The following is a 17,385-nucleotide window of genomic DNA, read 5'->3' as shown; positions in this document are numbered from 1 at the left end:
CAGGAGATAGCAGTCTATCATCTTCCTTCTCCTTAATCTCAGTGTTGCCCTTGTAGAAGCCAGCAGGGAGAAGGATAGGGATAAAATTAGAAATAGTTGGTTCCTCCCAGGGCTTTTTTTCAGTTCTGGCCCCTCACCAGCTGCAAAGGGCACCAGCCACAACTGTCTGAAGTCCTCTAGATGCTGTTGGTTCCAATTCCCATCAGCTCCTTCACCTTCAAGAATGGCCAATGGTCATGGATGATGGGCAAGCCCAACAATTTCTGGAGGGTCACAGGCTCTTCAGCCTTGGTTTTACTATAACCACTGCCCAGTTGTATTGCCACCAGTCTGCAGGCAGAAAGACAAGCAAAAGCAATGAAAACCCATTGCAACAAGCCAGCATGGCCATCGGATACATCAGTTTTTGGCCAAGATTCAACCAACACAATTAAATAAAGGCCTGGTTATGTTCTGGCCAGATTCAAATCTATATGCTTCCCAGATGCAGGAAGAAGCAGGAGAACAGAGATGAGGGTCTCAGGAGAACAGCTCTTTTGAAAAGAACCTCTCATAACCAGCCCGTTGATGACAGAAGAGAGACCAGTCAAGGTCATCAGTTGATCCTTTTGCCATATGTCAGGTGGAACAAGATGGAAACAGAAGGGCCACAGCAAAATGCTAGAGCACAGGCTCTACATAGACATACAAAATGTTTCAGGTTCAGTCTTCAGCATGCCCGGATAGGACTGGGGAGGACTCCTGGTCTGAAACCCTGGAGAGTCACTGCCAGTTAGTGCAGAGAATGTCAAGCTGGACAGATTCATGATCTCACTTGGTACAAGAAAGCTTCCTATGCTCCTAACTGGGTGACTGATGAACTGACCAGAAAGGTTCTTGCCCACTTCATCCTACTCACATGCCAATGTTTTTCAACAACCTGTTACTCCATCTCCATTAACTTGCCCAATAGTTCAAGGGAGGAGCTAAAGGAACTTCCATGAGATGTTGTTTAATCAGAAACTGTAATGGCAAACCACAAAATTCAGGAAGTACCTCTAAGAAGGAGGTACCAGGTGATGAGTGGGAACAGGGTGGAGCTACCACTGGAGCTTTGGCACAACTGGGGTAGTGGTTAAAGTACTGGGCAATCAGGGCTCAAAACCCATTCAGGCATGAAGCTCACTAGATTATTTTGGGCCAACCACTATCTCTCAGTCTACCCTTCCTCTCAGAGATATTTTTAGGATAAAATAAGAAAGGGGAGAAGCATCTGTGCCACCTTGAGCTCTGTGGATATGAAATGAATGGATGGATGGATATAGAATGATTAAGGTGCTTCCACTTGCAACAATCAAGCTAGTCCATCTGAACTGAAGGCAATCAACTTGAGGAATCAGTTCAGTGTTGATTGTGATTGTTTACTGCATATTTGCATGTATATCCACCTTCCCTCCAAGGAGGGTGTCCCTTTTATGTCTTCATGACCTCCCTGTGAAGTATTTTAGGTTGAGAGAAGATGGTTGGTCCATGGTTACTCAATGAGCTTCACAGCTGAGTCCATCCAGTCTTCATCTGACACTTTAACCACTGGGTTGGAAGAACAGATGAGCAGGAAGCCAAGAATGTATGGATGCCCAATCTTACCTCTACCACAAATTCTTTAGGTGACCTCAGGCAAGCTGCTTTATATAGGCTACACCACCACCTGCTTCCCACAATAGGGAGTTAATGCTGAACTTCCTGCACAGGGGTTGTTGTAAAGTTTACAAGCTAATGTATGCTTTGCAATTTGAACACTTCTAAAGTGCCATATAAATGCTATTATGAGGTCTGGCAGGCTGATTCAGCACTATTGATGACTCACAAACCCTTTGCACTCAGCATCAGGACACATGCTTGAAATGTAGAAGGCATCTCCAGTTTAAAACTTCTGCCTCAGATCTTGGAGAGATGCTTCTGGTCAGAGTAGATCAAAGGTAATCAACGCAGTACTCTCCAGATGGTGCTGAACTATCATCCCTGATCACTGGCCATGATGGCTGGGACTGATGGGACTTATAGTCCAAGAGCATCTAGAAGGTGCCACATTGGTTATTCCTGGGATATGTAGCACCAAGATAGATAGAGCGGTAACCAGGCTCTGTAAGGCAGCTTCTTACATATTTTTTGTGGCGTGTGTGTATTACAGGCACACATGCCATAACAATGATAACATAACTATTTGACCATAATAAAGAACATCTGATGTTTAAAACCCAATAATCAGGATGGAGGCCTCCAGGGGATGGCCCAAGGCCAGAGAGCATAGAGCTGATTTCAAAATATAAGTTCTTGTGGTGAAGAGGCTCCCTCTCACTTTTCTCTTTTGGCTATCATCTCCTCCCCAGTTGTTTTGAAGCCAAGCAGACTTCTGCCAAGACCCCTCCCCCCAAAAACCATACAAGCCAAACTCAACCTAATCAAGATTAGTGGGAGAACAAACACACAGCTCCACACCACCATATCAGAAAACATCATGGTTCCACCGCTATGGCTAATATGGTATTGAGGGCACACAGTCAGGTTGCAGCCAACTCGCAGACCTTGGCTTGTAGATAGGCTTGTGGATTTATGAGCACCAGCTCTTTCTCTGCTGAGGAACATTAAGAAGTTGATTTGTACCAAGTCAAACCACTGGTCAATCTGCCTCAGCACTGTCTACCACTGGTCTTCAGCTGGTAGGTCAGAACCCACTACTGGCCTGATTCAAGGTGGGTCACAACAGGAGCACTACCACCATGCATGGTAAATGATTATGAAATGGAGCCCCAAATGGAGAGAAGAATGCTCTTGAGCTCAGGTCCTACTTGAAGGTTTCCCAAAGGCATCTGAGTGGCCAGTGTAAAAGCAGGATGCTGGACTAGATGGTCCATTGACCCGATCCAGCAGGGTTCTCCCTTTGTTCTTATGGTTGAAGACTACTGGCCTATACTGACTGGCAGTGGCCTTCCAGGGTTTGAGAGAGGGCACAGTCTCTCTCAGCCCTACCTGATGAAGCCAGTGAAAGAGCCTGGGTGTTCTCATATGCATAGTATGCCCCACCACTAAGCTGTGGTCCTTCCCCTTCCAGCTAGCCATCTCAGCAACTGTCAATATCTCTCCTCCACAATAAGTCAAGTACCTTTCTCTTACTCAACCTCTCAACCATGGGCCCTGTTTGCAGCTGACATTAGTAGGGCACTTTCTGAAGCAATCTTGCCTTAGACAGGATAACCCCAAAGTGGTGCCAGTTTTCCCATTCAAAGCTCTTGTAAGAACCAACCAAAGATGTTTTGCCGCGGAAGGAAAAGAACATGCCCCCTCCTGTTCTGGGGACAGAAGCCGATCAGTGAAGGCTGATCCATTAGGGTGAACAGCTCACTGCCCTACCAACCTTAGTGAGCCCCCGCCATCTTGCTTACCACCATTCCAGAAAGTATCACTGACTGTCAGCGCCTCCTCCTTAAGTCTCAATGTTGCACCTGCAGGCCTCATCGGAGGAGAGGATGGAGACAGCACTAGGTTTAGTGGGCTCTGCTCCACCTACGGTTGGGCTCCTGCCTTCTCTGACCCACCAGTCCCAGTGGGCACCAGACCCTAATGGAGCTGCTTGGACTGGAAGCTGATTCTTATTTCAACACTGGGGGTGGGATTGCATCCGCCTCCACACCAGAGACAATAGGCCAAATTATGTGGGCCAAAACAGGCCCTGTGGCAACACAGGGGAATGGCAGGGGGAGGGGTTTGTGGGGAAAACCCTCAGCACCTGCCACCCGAGGCAGTTGCTTCAGTCTGCCTAAAGGCAGCACTGGCTTCCTTCCTGAAAAGAAGCAAAAGGAAGGCTCGAGATTATTTTGAAGAGCGGCTATCATTTTGATTTTTCGTTTCCCACACGAAAGCACCTACAGCCAACGAAAGTCTCCAACTATCATAATTCTCCAAAGCAAGTGACCCCCACCAAGCAACACAGTTAATGAAATTAAAAGCCTCTAATTGGGCTTAAACAGAGAGACTGTTATCTCACAATAAACCAGTTAGGCCATCTTTAATGAAGAAAGCCGGTTACTCCATTTCACAGAGGGAAGTCCAGAGCAGGCGGTTCTCACATCTCCCCATCCCTTCACCCTGTCATCTGGGCTGTGCACCGTCTTACTGGGCAAATCAGGGGGCTTAAGCATAAAGCGGAAGAAAGGAAAAGGTTGATCCCTTGATCTTCTCTCTGAACCCATTCATCTGCCATAACCTTGTGAGATGTTTCTTTTGTTAAAACAGTCCTCCACCCACTCACACCGTAACCTCCTTTAATAAGCAGAGGATGGGAGGGAGAGAGGGGGAAATTGATAGTCTTTCTATAATTGCACATAGACAATGCAAGGGTCAATTTAATTCTGCATCCTGTTTCCCAGAGTGGCCAACCAGGTGCCCCTTGAGCAACCCACAAGCAAGGCTTGAAGGATTCAGCTCTCTTTTATTGTTTTTCACTGGCATCTGACACTTGGTGGTAGACTGCCCCTGAACATGAAGTTCAGCTATGGTGATTGACAGCCATTGATGATGTTGCCATCCTTACGTATTTCCTAAGCACATTTAAAGGGTTGTTCCCACACCTTTTCAAGAAAATAATTAATCTTCCTCCTTTGTCTTCTTAGCCCCAAACCATAATTTCGCAAAATATTACAACCAGGCTATAAAACAACAACGGTGCCTTTTCCGGAGTGATTTGGAAAGGCTGAAGTTGGATCAAGGACAGATTCAATCCTCCGGTGAACCTGACAACTTCAGATCATTTCCTGACATTAAAAAATATTCTCTCTCTCAAAACACACACACACACACAACCTCTGCTCATTCTGGAGTTTGAAAGGGCCCTCCATCTACTTTGCTAACAGCTTGATCAGCATTTTCAAAGCAGTCAAGTTATTTTCCGGATACAAAAGATTCACATAATCATATCTCCCCCAGCAGTCCAGATTATGATATAGACACACTGGCTTAAATACACATGGAGCAAAATGCTAGAAATGGCTCTTTCGAGACATAGTTTCGTTTAGAGATTTGCGCGGGGGGGGGGGGTGTCGCTAGTTCAAAGCACCTTCAAAGCGTGCTTCCGAAAGCTAAAAGGCCAAACCACACCAAACTGAGAATACATTACTTTCTCTTACTTTTTCCCCTAGCATTTCCTGGAAGACTCCTCATGCAGCAGAAAAATGGGGGACATCTGGGAACGGATGGTGGTGCTATACCCAGAGTAGGCTTCTCTGCTTTCATTGGGAGAATATTCAGTAAAGGGAGAATAGAAAATGGGCAACAAGGGGGCAGCTACAAAGGAACATACTGGGGGCTTCAAAAACAGCCACTTGCCCAGTCGCCTCTGGTGAGTTACCGTCACCTCCAGGTGACCACAAACAGGGAAGCTTTTGCAAACTGAAAGAGAATTCCTTCTTTCCTTTTTCTCCAGCCACCCAAGTCCCTGAAGTCTCGTAACTTTTGTAGGTGTATTTGCCAGGCTGGGGCACACAGTCTTTCCTCTGTACAGAGCCATCCCTGGAAAAGCATGCAGGGCCACTCCTGACAGCTTTAAAGACAGCCACGCCAGTTGTACGGTGCAGAAAAGATAAATAAATAAATGACGAGGTTGCCACAGCTCTCCAAATGAATGTTTGGGCCATTTCCCCAAAGCTGCACTTAGAGGGTTGAACAGCACATCCTTTGGGTAAGGTGGGGGGGAGACAGAGGAGCATCCTTAAGGCACCTGTCTCCATCTTATGTCCTAGTCCTTCTATAATGTGTTGGGTACGACTGGGCTTTTAATTAACCAATAATCAACCCTCCCCCCCCCCCTTGCTCAGTCCTGGCCTTCGTGCATTTGCTTGCCAAAGGAAAAATCATAAAGAAATCCACTTTCCTCACCCCCACACCCTAATTTGACTCCCACGGGCAACTTACTGAGGCTGCACAATAACCCTATTTCAATTAGCATTAGGCTAATGAAACGGCTCAGAGTTTTAGTGTCGCCCAGCCCTCCCCAAAAAGGAAAAGATACATCTGCATTGTTGGAAACCGACACCATGCAGAGATCTCAGCAGATATGGCTCTTTTTAAAATAAAAATATACATGCAGAATTAAAATCTAGATGGATGGAGCTTGTAAGAAGAGTGGTAAGGATGGTCCCGCTCCCCCTTACTCTCCCTCCCTTACTTACTCACTCTTGCCTCTCTCAGGTCCATGGGCTTTTGCCTGAGATTTAACCACCAGGATCTCCTAACAAGCATAAAGGAACTTGGGTTTTTTTTTATAAAAACAAAAACAATCACATTTGTTTTATTTTTATTTTTTTTAAAGAGACACTCCACTAAGAGTGTGTGTGTGTGTGTGTGTGTGTGTGTGTGTGTGTGTGTGTGTGTTTCCCTGGTTCCACAACCCCCACCCCAGTGACTGTGAGATCAAAACATCCACTGCAAGAGGGGGGAAAGCTACAGGAAAGCTGCTCTGGCATTAGAGTCCTTGTTTGCAACAAACAACAACAACAATATATATGTCACAATGTGATCTCGAATAAGCTACTTAAGGGACAGCCCTCCCTGTCTTATTTCCAAAATCTATGTGTGCATTGAAGAGAGAAAAGCTGCAGGGTTGGTGAAGCTTCTTTTTTTAAAAGAGAGAGACAGAGAGAGAGAAAAGGCACAAGCGAGGACACAGAAAGGAGAACTGGAGTGGAGAAAGAGGGAGAAAAAACCCATCCTATTATCATGGCAAGTCTCCCAAAGAGAGAGAGAGAGTGTGTTCCTCTTCGGACACAGTTAAAGCAAGCCGGAGACTGGAGGTTTCATCGTACATGATCTTCCAGACACATCTATGCACAGACACACACATAGCCAGAGGTTCCCTCTTCCTGAGGGTGCTAACAAACCCTTATTGACTTCATAGCCATGGCAAGTCTGATCCAAACTGTTGCTTTTTTCAGCAGGAGGAGGAGGGATGAGGAGGAGGGGGGGATTTGGAGGGGCCTCCCTCCCACCCTCCCTCCCACAGACACACACATATTTTTTTTTGAAAGAGAACCAAAGGGAGATCTGCATTCAGTGAAATGCACATGCCCCGATCTTTATACACAGAGAACGAGAGCAATGGGAAGGGGCATTCTATCTATTCGGTACACAAGGCACCCCCATTATCCCCCTTTGCAAATATCACATGCATGTACTAATACACAGCTTTGGGGAGAGAGAGAAATGGGGAGGGATTTTTTTGGGGAGGGGGGTGTGAAGAAACAAGACTTACATCGAAGTGATATTCCTAGAGATGTCCGTGATGTTGATGCTGGTATTCCCGTTGCTCGTGCCTGAATCTTGCCCTTCCAAAAGGGGGAAGAGGTTCCCATCGTCCGGCTTTTTGCAATTGATCTCGGTCTTATTGCAAAGGCAGTTGGCAGGGCAACCCAAGACGGAAACCAAGAAGTCTCCCCAAATGCTCCAGAGCCAGAAAACCTTCCAAAAACTACATTTGGTCGGACAAAACAAGACATCCATCTTCGATTCGCTGTGGCTTTATTTCAGAAGAATTACTGATATATACAAAATAAAAATGTAAAAAAAAAAAAATTAAGCCTGATGGTGATCCAAGAGAGAGAGAGAGAGAGAGGAGGGGGGTGGAGAGAGAAAGAAATAAGAGGGGGGAGGTTGTGGAAAGGGAGGGGGAAAGAGGGGAGGACACAGAGGAGAGGGGGAGAGAGAGAGGTTTTAAGGGAGAAGGGGGTGAGGACAGGGGAGGAAGAAAAAAAAAGACAAAATAAACCACCCTCAAGCGATCGGAGGCATGTAGAGAAAAAATCCTTCCGTCGATGGACTCATGATGGGCAGGTCGGCGAGGCTGGCTTATTCCCTCTACTGTAGCGGTGAGCGCTGCATCGCGGCTGGCTGGCTGGCTGGTGTGTGCGCGGTGCGGCTGGCGTTTCTCGGTGCCTTGTTGATCCACCGTAGCTCGCTCGCTCGCTGCTCTCCCAGAGACTTGTGAAGATTGCAACAGAAGAGGGGGGAAGGCAGCAGCAGCGGCAGCGGCGGCAGCGAGGAGAGGAGGAGGAGGAGGAGGAGGGAGAGGAGGAAAGGAAGAGAGAGAGAGAGGAGGGTGGGGGCGAAATATGATGGTGCTTAAAGTCACCAAGTCCCACCTACCGGGCAGAATTAAAATTGAAACACCTGCAAGAAAAAACGCCACGCAGAGGGAGAGGAGGAGATGGAGGGGCACGAGAAGAGGGGGGGGGCTCCCTGCCTCCTCCTCCTTCGCCGCCGCCTCCTGTCGTGTGTGTGTGTCCCCTCCAACCCGGCCAGCTAGCCCTTCCCACGCCCAGCAGTGCTGCAGAAAGATGTAATATGCGCGCAAGCGATATAGCGCGAGAGATTAATTTTCTCTCCCCCCCCCCCTCCGCCGTGCAATGCCGAGGTGCAAGAGGGAACCCCCTCAGCCTGCGCGGTGGGCGACTGTTTGTTGGTTGTTGAAAGGAGGATTTCCTCGCCCGCTTCGCAATATCGCCTACTACCTCTTAGGGGAGGGGGTGGATTGGCGAGTGGGGGGAAACTAGCGATCCTCTAAGGCACGTCGATCCTCGGGAACTCTGCCCGCGATGAGATAGAGGGAAGGGGCGACGATCCAGCGGGCGCCTTCTCCTGGGAAGGAGGCTCTGCTGAACTCTGGAAATCGAAGGGGGGTGGTCTTTTACTTCGGAGGAAACACGCGCAGGGAAAGGGCTTGAGAACCACGTGGGCGCGCAGCCTGCGCTCGTGACTGCGCGGCGGACCTGTGCCACTCGCGGGTGGACTGGGCTGGCGTACACCCGAGGAAACGTTCCTGGCGAGATCTGCACGTGAGAAAAGTTCCGGGTGGGATTGCAACAGGACGGGGGAGGGGGTCCACTCTTGTTGTGGCTCCTCTCTCTCTCTCTCTCTCTCTCTCTCTCTCTCTCTCACACACACACACACACACACACACACACAACGCACCAATCACGTCTCTATTCCGGCAATCTGGTTTTCTGAAAAAAGCAGAATTTGCAGCGAAGAGAGATACACCCCACGAGCAAACAAGTCAGAATCTGCAAACAAGAGAAGGGGAATGTTTATCTTTTCCTGCATCCAAAAGGAATAATAATATTTTTTAAAGATAATAATAATAATAGTGGGGTGTTGGTGCATTTTATTTTATTTCTTCAAATTGGATTCCCAAGCTTTAAAAGAAGAGAAATAAATGAGTCTGAAGAAAAAGAGAGAGAGAAAGGAGCGAAGGACTTAAAAGGGGGAGGGGACCTGCCAGGGGGAAAGGGGAGAGGAAGGGGGAGACTGTTTGGGAAATTGCAAAGGGGGCGTCCAAAAGAGTAGTGGCGGGTTTTTGCAGGGATAAATAAAAGAAGAGGAAAAGAAGGATGGTGGTGGGGGCTGATTTCAGGGAGCCGAAATGGCACCGGGAGATGTGTGTGCGTGTGTAAGCAACGCTGAAGCGAATTAAGATGCAGGGTGCATTTTGGGGCAGGCGGCAACCCAAGCAGATCAGAGCCCTGCTTAATTTGCTTTGCTTCTCCACTATGGCGCTTTCCTCTTCCCCCACCTCTGTGGCTTCTCCTTCCCTCCCCCCCCCCTTCCCCATCTCTTTTAATCGCCTCTTGTTTCTGCTCCTTTGCACACAGACACAAGAGCCACGAAGGCGGCGGAGTTTCGAGGTTTCCAGCCGCAGGACCGCGCGGGCTTACAGGTGGATCCATCTATCTCCCTCTCCGGCTTCTCGATCTCTCCCTTTCCTCCTCTCTTCTCGCAATCCTGGGGAAAGAATTCCTGGTTTCTTGGAGAGGGGGAGAAACATTGCGCCTGAAAAGCTTCGTTCTTCGAGCCCAGTGTTTCCCAAACTTATTGGAGCTGAGTTAACTGCTACCCCACTCCGATCGATAAACAGGAGCACTCTTTGCATCAGCGGAGGAGAAGAGGTTTTATTTTAGAAAGCAAAAAAAAGAGAGAGTGAAAATGCCCCCCTTAGGAGAGAAGCCCCCTCCTGGTATTTATGCATGAGTCATGATGCTGAACAAGATCTCTTGATCAGAAGGAGAAAGGGGGCATAAGCTCTATGTGCTTTGCATACAGAAGGGGCTAGACTGAGTCCCCAGCATCTTCAGGTAGGGAGCAGAGGACTCTGGTCTGAAACCTCAGAGACCCCTCTGCTAGTCTATGTTGGCCAGTCTTTGCATACCTAGTGCTCTCCAGATGTTTTGATATAGCTCTTCTTGCCCACCCACAGGCAGTGGAAGCTGGTCCATCGTGCCACCAGCCAGCGCATAGTTAAACTATGGAACCAGGAGGCGGTGATGGCCACAAACATGGGTGGCTTTCAAAGAGGATTGGACAAATTCATGGAGGACCGCTCTAGCCATAGCTAGTAGCCATAATGGCTGTGTTCTGCTGCCATAGTTGGAAGCAAGAAGGCTTCTGAATATCAGTTGCCAGAAGCTAAAGGAGAGGGGAGTGTTCTTGCACTCAAGTCCTGCTTGCTGGCTTCCCGCAAGCATCTGTGATAACAGGATGCTGGGCTAGGTGGATCATTGGCCTGATCCAGAAGGCTCTTATTATGTCAACAAGTCCAGGGGGTAGGACTGCCTACCAGCTCCCTCCTCCTCCGTCTCAGTATTGCACTTGTAGAACTCAGCAGGACAGAGGATGGAGATGAATGCAGAAGGTGTTGGATCTGCCTGTCATTGTCTCTGGCTCCATCTACTGTTGGGGCTCCCTACCTTCTGCCTTACCAGTCAGAATGAGCACCAGCCACCACTGGTAACAATTGTTAGTCCCAAACATCAGGAGGGCACCTGGCTGGCGAAGTCTGGTGCAGACCATACTGAGCTAGATGAACCAATGGTCTGACTTGACTATATAAGGCAGCTTCCTGGGAGGCAAGCTTGGAGAGGGGACTCCTGCAGAGACCCAATAGGCAGCCTCCTCTGCGATTCGTCAGTTCTCCTGCATCCTATTTCAGGAGCGATCTGATCACACCCACCATCGAGATGTGACAGAATGACCTGCAGACTCAGCCAAGGATGATCAGAAGGCGTTGAGAAGGGCAGAGCAGTGAGTCATGCTGAGACACGAGTGGGCAGCCTCCTCCACTATTGATGGATGCTTTGGATTCAAAGTTTCCTTTCATCGTTTGAAACAGTTTGTTTCTTCTGACATAGAGTTGTGCTGCTCTAGACTGAAGGCAGTGGGGCAGGATCACTACCCAGCACCTCAAGGCTCCAAACTGATATACATCTGATATATTTGCTTCTTCAATTTACTTCACACATACTGTTTAAAATTAGTGCTGTGCTGAACATTTCTCCTGGTTGTTGTTGGCTTTTTCTACCATTAATGAATGGTAATTAATGAAGAAAATGCATTTGAAAATTATCAAAAAGAAGACAAAGTTTGGGCAGATTTCTCATGGCTGGAGTGCAGGGTTTTTGAGTTGCTTACTTTACTCTTGAGGTGGTAGAGGGGGTGTTTGTGAGGGTTCTTGCTTTTTTTCTGCACTTGTGGTCTGCATGAGATAAATTCTTCCACAGAGCTTTTTCAGGTCAAGAAGTCGGGAAAGCTACAGGTTGCTGGAGAAATCTCACACCAACTGAAATTCATTCACATATATATATATATATATATATATATATATATATATATATATGGTGTGTGTGTGTGTGTGTGTGTGTGAAACAATAAAAGGCTATCAAAGACACTAGTGGCAGCCAGCTTCTAAAACAGCAACAAAATTAAATGCCATTAAAATTAAAAGCTAGAGAAAATTGTTTGCCAAATCCGTGCAACTCTTTGGAGAAAATGGTCACTGGACAGTTAAACTGAAGCCCGGTCAAACTTGAGGTCCTGTGGGTCAGGTACATTTTTGACTGAGAAGACCTGCTCTGGAATGGGATTGCAGTTTTGTTTTGTTTTTGTTTTGTTTTTTGGAAGATCAGTGGATCCTAGTGAAGGCTCCAGTCTTAGCACCACTTATCTGGGAATAGCTCCATTGAATTCAATAGGACTTAGTCACATCATAACTAACTTGTCTCATTGATTTCAGTGGGACCTAAGTTCAACTAGCAGGACTCTGGATCCCACCCAAAGTCTTTACCTGCTACCTTAATGTAGTATGAGATTGGTAGTCTGGCAGATGGTCAAATGCAGGGAGATCCAAAGACTTTTTAATAGTCTCGAGAATAGCTCAGTTGGTAGAGCATGAGAGTCTTAATCTCAGGGTTGTGAGTTTGAGCCCCACATTGGGTGAAATATTATTGCATTGTAGTGGGTTGGACTAGATGATCCTCATGGTCCCTTCCAGCTCTACAACTCTATGATTCTAAGACACTACAAATAAGGAGGCCATGCTTCATGTTGCCACTTATGGCAGGGCCTGAGCAAAGCCTGGTTGGGCAGGCTCTTGGGGAAATAGTGGTCCTTCAAGTATCCTGGACTCAAGATTTCTTAGATCTTGAAAGGTCAATAGCAACACTTTGAATTGTGCCCAAAAAACAAATAGGTAGTTCCTTAAGCACTGGCAACTTCCTTTATTCTGATGCTATGTAAGCAAATAGAGAGTGTTTTCTGAAGCAGAAATATAAGCATTCTTATTTTGTAAGTATGCTTCACTGAGTTCAATGGAACTTACCCCCAAGTAAGTGTGCCTGGGCTTGTAGCCCTGGGAGGTACTTCCTTTTCTCAGTCACCACGGGTGACTCCAAATTCTACTATTCTGGAAGAGGGGGTGGAGAATGTTCCCTTTCCACCATTAACTTCCCTTTCCCACCTCTTGTCTATTTTGGGTGGCACATAAACGCCTCCTTCATTTGCAAACTTGATTTGACAACTTTGCCAGCATCTACTGTAGCTCGAGATTCCAAAACTTTAATATTTTGTCAGCAAGATGTCATGTGACAACCCAAATGTGTTAATGTGTCACACCTTCATGTGAAAATGAGATTTCTGAATTGCAAAAGAATGTACATTTTGAAATCGGGCTTCTGAAATACCTGGGCTCTAATGGCAATGCAGGCAGAAATCCAGTGGTTGTAGCTTCCTGATTACTGCATTTCCCATCAATGGGAAAATTTGCATTTCCTGAATATCTGTCTGTTGAAGGCAGAGAAGCCATGGGGGGTGGGCTACTACCCTATATCAAAATAGCATTTGGCATGCTGACTTCCACACTCTGAAACTTCTGCTCACATGTCTGCATCCTGATTGTGTCATTCCAGGACATTGTGTCTGTGTGTGGCAACAGATTTTTGGAGAAAATTCTGCAAGGTGGCCTCCTTCTGCAGGTTAGAGAAAGTCTCTGAAATTCTCTCAAGGGGAAAAAACAACCCCAGAAATTTTAGTCATGTGACAACAACTCATTTTAAACTTTAAAGTGCTTCTCAAAAGGGCTATTTGATACAGCCTCCACCCCCTCCTTGGCTGCTTCAAATAGCACTTTTGCAAAAGGCTTTAAGACAGTTCCCGTGCTCCCTTTTCAGACTGAAACTGGAGCACAGGGACTGTCATAGAGCTCTTGCATGTTTCCCTGCACTCCCCTTTTGTACTTTTAAGATCAGGAGCTTAAAGGAGGAGCAAGGCGGAGACCTGCAAAGCCATGCATTTGACAGATGGGCAACCCCACCCACTTGTTAATCATGCAATGTAATAATGACATCTTGTGACCTTGCCCACCAGTCAAATTTGGCCCACGAGGTTGATCCTGATAAGGATCTGGCCTGTGGAGCCAAAAAGGGTCCCCCGTTTGTTTTGAAAGGTCCTCTTGATGGAAGATGCCTGGGATTGAAGCTGGGATGTTACACTTGCTTCACAGGTGCTTCACTGCTGATCTATGGCTCCTCTGCTGCAGCACTCTGAAAGAAGTCAAAGGAAGGAAATGTACTCAGCCTTCACATACATTTCCCTCTTGCATCCTGGGAAGATGTATTATGCTGACTGGAGGCAACAATTTTTGGTCTTGCCTCTTGCCAAGATACAGTCTTGGTGCCCCATCCATATCAGCCTGCAAAACAGCATGAAGCACCAATGGGACAATGATACTTTCCTGTTGTCTGGGAAGGATAATCTGAATCAGTTCCCCATAACTTACATCCAAAAACAAACAGCATAAGCTGAGCACTGCCATAGCGGAAACGAGGGACGGGCTGAACAGTTTAATTCTGCACCATCTCAGTTTTGCAGGTGCTCAGTTATAGGTCTGTTAAATCTTGTTTCGTGCAGGTGATTTGAAGGAACACACAAAAAGCCCACATTTAAATTTATGCATTTTGCATACACTTCAGTGCTTTTCAGTGCCTTCTCCTAAATGGGGGAGGGGGGGAGATACCTTGGGCTGGATCCAATGCTATTCATCCTCATAGTAGACTCATCAAAGTCCATTGTGATTAACTTTAATTTTAATGGGTCTACTCTGAGTAGGGCTGGAACTGGAGACAAACCCTTGCCCACATTTCAAAGTGCCTCTCTGTTATTTTCATTCAGATGACAGATAAAGATACACTTCTTTGCCCAGACTTTTGGAGAAGGAGGAAGTGCATAGCGATGTTTTAAAATTGTTTCGCATCTTCTGCCTATTTTATTTGTGATTACAGTCATACCTTGGATCTCGAACGCCTTGGCTCCCAAACAAATTGGCTCATGAATGATCAAAACCCGGAAGTGAGTGAACTTCATGGCTGATTGGGGATTTGAACCCTGGTCTCCCAGGTCCTAGTCTGACACTCTAAGCACTACACCACACTGGCTAGGTTACTGTGGATTAGGACTTCAGTGCCTTTTCTATCTACTAACACAGCCCTGTGATTGCAGAAGGAGAATAAACCTAGCAAAGCAATAAAATATTGCAGAATACATTGTGCAAAATAGGAGGGATGCAAACTGCTAGTCTTGTTGCAGAATCTGGTTTATCTTGTTGCCAGTATTTCAGAAGATCTTTTAATTTAATTTTTAACAGACATAGATTGCACACAGCTCTGGCTAGAGCTAGAATGCTGGGCTAGAATGCTGGAGCCTGAACGCACACACATAGTTTGCCATGTTTCCCAATGTCATTCCTCCCTGATCTGTTCTAATTCAATCCCCAGGCTGTAGCTGGGATGTTCCCTGCCTCAGAAAAAGTAGGGCTTATGTCTGAGTTAGCATGATAATGGAGTGTAAATCTATATGCAGAGGTTTTCAATTCCTCTATAATGAATTGATAAAGTTGCTGCGGTTCCCACCAGAGCTCATTGCAAACACCTCTGAGACAGCAGCCTAAATCCCCAGATCCCTAGTAATGGGTTCCTGCTAAGGGGAATTTTCAATTTCCCTCCAAAGCATAGAAGGTCTCGTCTCTCGGTTGCAAAGGTACAAGGGCTGGCCCAGCACAACCTGCAGCTGTGTGCACATTGAAGGAGCCCCGCTTTTCTCCATTGGGCCTCTGGTAAGGTGTGCTTACCTGTGCACATGGAACAGATGCAGAAACTATTGCAATAGAGGGAACCAATAGGAGGACCCTATAGAAGAAATGAAATGAGCAGGCATGGTGATCTGAGAAGTTCCACTTTTCAGGATGGGACCCTGTTCCTAAACCGTTCTACAGAAGAACATGGCTTGATGCTCTGGAGAAGGTTTTGTGAATTTCAAATAACATTTCAAACAACAGTGGTATTTTGTGGTACCTGCAAAGACCATTTCATCTAATCCCTATCTTTCCCTGCCCCACTCGCAGTGGAGTCTGGTCCACTGGGGCAAATGAGCCCCACAACCTTGGCTTGCCCTCTGCCAACCTCCCTCTATCTGATTATAAGTAAGAGGATGGGGAGATCATTGACGCTGGCTTCACCTAGTGTCGGCCTCCCAGTCTTCTGTCCTATCAGTCCCCAATGGGCACCAACTGCTACCATCCATATCTGATATCAGGGGTAAGGCAGGTGGATACAGCTTGGCAAAAACAACCTCACATGCCAGATGAAGAGAAGTGTTGGGCCTAATAAGGCCTGTGGGGTGGAAGGTCTCCACTACTGCTCAAAGCATCACTAAAGGGGGTAGACACAAGATCTCAGCAGAATCCAAGTCCTCACGGTCCCCACTGGAGTCTGCTCACCCCCCTTGCTTTTCTAAGCTGTTCAGCTCACACATGCATCAAAAGGAAACAGTGCTGACAGCAGAACTCCATATTTTTACCCCTTCCTTCCCTCCTCCCCATTATCTCTCGGAGTAGCTCGAAGGCAGCTTTTGATGTGGTGCCTGTTTTTTTCCCATTTCCCCAAGTGTGTTGGGAGAAGGTGCCCACGTGTTGCAACGAGACTGACTTTCACAAACAGATCAGCCTTACCCGAGAGACTCGGAAAGAGGGTGTGGGTGGAAAGGGGAGGAAAAGCTGATATCTGTCACTCTCGGGAGCTGCATTGCCAAATTAGGGAGATGGGGACCAGACGGGGTTAATCTGCAAGCAGCTGGGGGCGGCTGGAGGCAGCAAAGCTTGTACCCGGCTCCCAATTAGGTCCCAGCAGATGCTCAGGATGACCTTAGAAGACAGGAAAGCAAGAGCAGGAGAAACTGGTCCAACTGCTGCTTTCTTTGTACTGACCCCCTTTTCCCAGCAAGTCGAAAGACAAGAGTGTGTCTCAAATTGATTTCCCAGTTGTTTCCTCTCCCCAGAGCGTCTAGGGACTACAGACCTCTGAACAGGAGAAGATTCTCTAATGGCAAGAATCTATGATCATCCAGATAGGAACATAGGAATCTGCCTATGTCCATCTAGTTCTGTATTGCCTACACTGGCAGCCAGCAGCTCTCCAGGATTTCAGCCAGGCTTCTCTGCAAGCCCTATCTGGAGATGCCAGGAACTGAACTCAAGATCTTCTGCATGCACAGCACATGCTATGCCACTAAGTTACAGCCCTTCCGCAGTGTTGCTGAACTCCTTGGCCACGCCAGCTGGGCTGATGGGAGTTGGGAGGCAAACATCACTGGGAGGGTCACTGGTTCCCTCTCCTCCATGCCGTAACATAGACTTTTCAGCACCCTCACTGAACTACAACTCCCAGGATTCTTTTGGGGAAGCCACAATAATTGAACTGCTATCAATCAATCAATCCAGTATAATTTTGCAGCAGCGTCCTTGGATATTTTCTCCTAGGGCACCATGAAGAACCTTTTCAAGAGGAGATTTCATACCTATAAGCAAGCGACAACCCAGATTGGTACCCTGTTCTTTTATTTTTGCCCTTTATTATCCTGATTTGGACCACCTTTCTTTTTCCTTGCCTTCCATTGAAGCCAGAGCCTCCTAGATGCCAGTGTGGTAGTATCTGCAAAGAGCTCTTTGTGACACATAATTATGAGCCAATATGCCTAGGT

General features: G+C 47.0%; 1 protein-coding gene and 1 long non-coding RNA gene across 5 annotated transcripts in view; one reads left to right on the top strand and one right to left on the bottom strand.

Moving 5' to 3' along the window:
* The window catches only part of NTRK3 (neurotrophic receptor tyrosine kinase 3), a 429,804-nt gene extending 421,589 nt beyond the window's left edge, over positions 1-8,215 (bottom strand). For all 4 annotated transcript variants that reach the window (XR_013390655.1, XM_077918932.1, XM_028705834.2 and 1 more), the window contains exon 1: positions 7,283-8,215. Coding sequence is in view for 3 of the 4 variants with exons in the window: in XM_077918932.1 (XP_077775058.1) it covers positions 7,283-7,530 (248 nt within the window). In the remaining variant the exon portion in view is untranslated. The remainder of the gene's footprint in view (positions 1-7,282) is intronic.
* Positions 8,216-8,303: 88 nt separating this feature from the next.
* On the top strand, positions 8,304-11,346 carry LOC144325497 (uncharacterized). The gene is made up of 2 exons (XR_013390656.1): positions 8,304-8,861; positions 9,678-11,346. It is a non-coding gene; the product is annotated as an uncharacterized LOC144325497 (long non-coding RNA).
* Positions 11,347-17,385: the final 6,039 nt, after the last annotated feature.

This window comes from Podarcis muralis, chromosome 14 (assembly GCF_964188315.1).
Source record: "Podarcis muralis chromosome 14, rPodMur119.hap1.1, whole genome shotgun sequence".
In the NCBI taxonomy this organism is placed as follows: domain Eukaryota; kingdom Metazoa; phylum Chordata; class Lepidosauria; order Squamata; family Lacertidae; genus Podarcis; species Podarcis muralis.
Note: the sequence above shows the minus strand (reverse complement) of the source record. Positions and strands in the feature narration are given on the sequence as shown.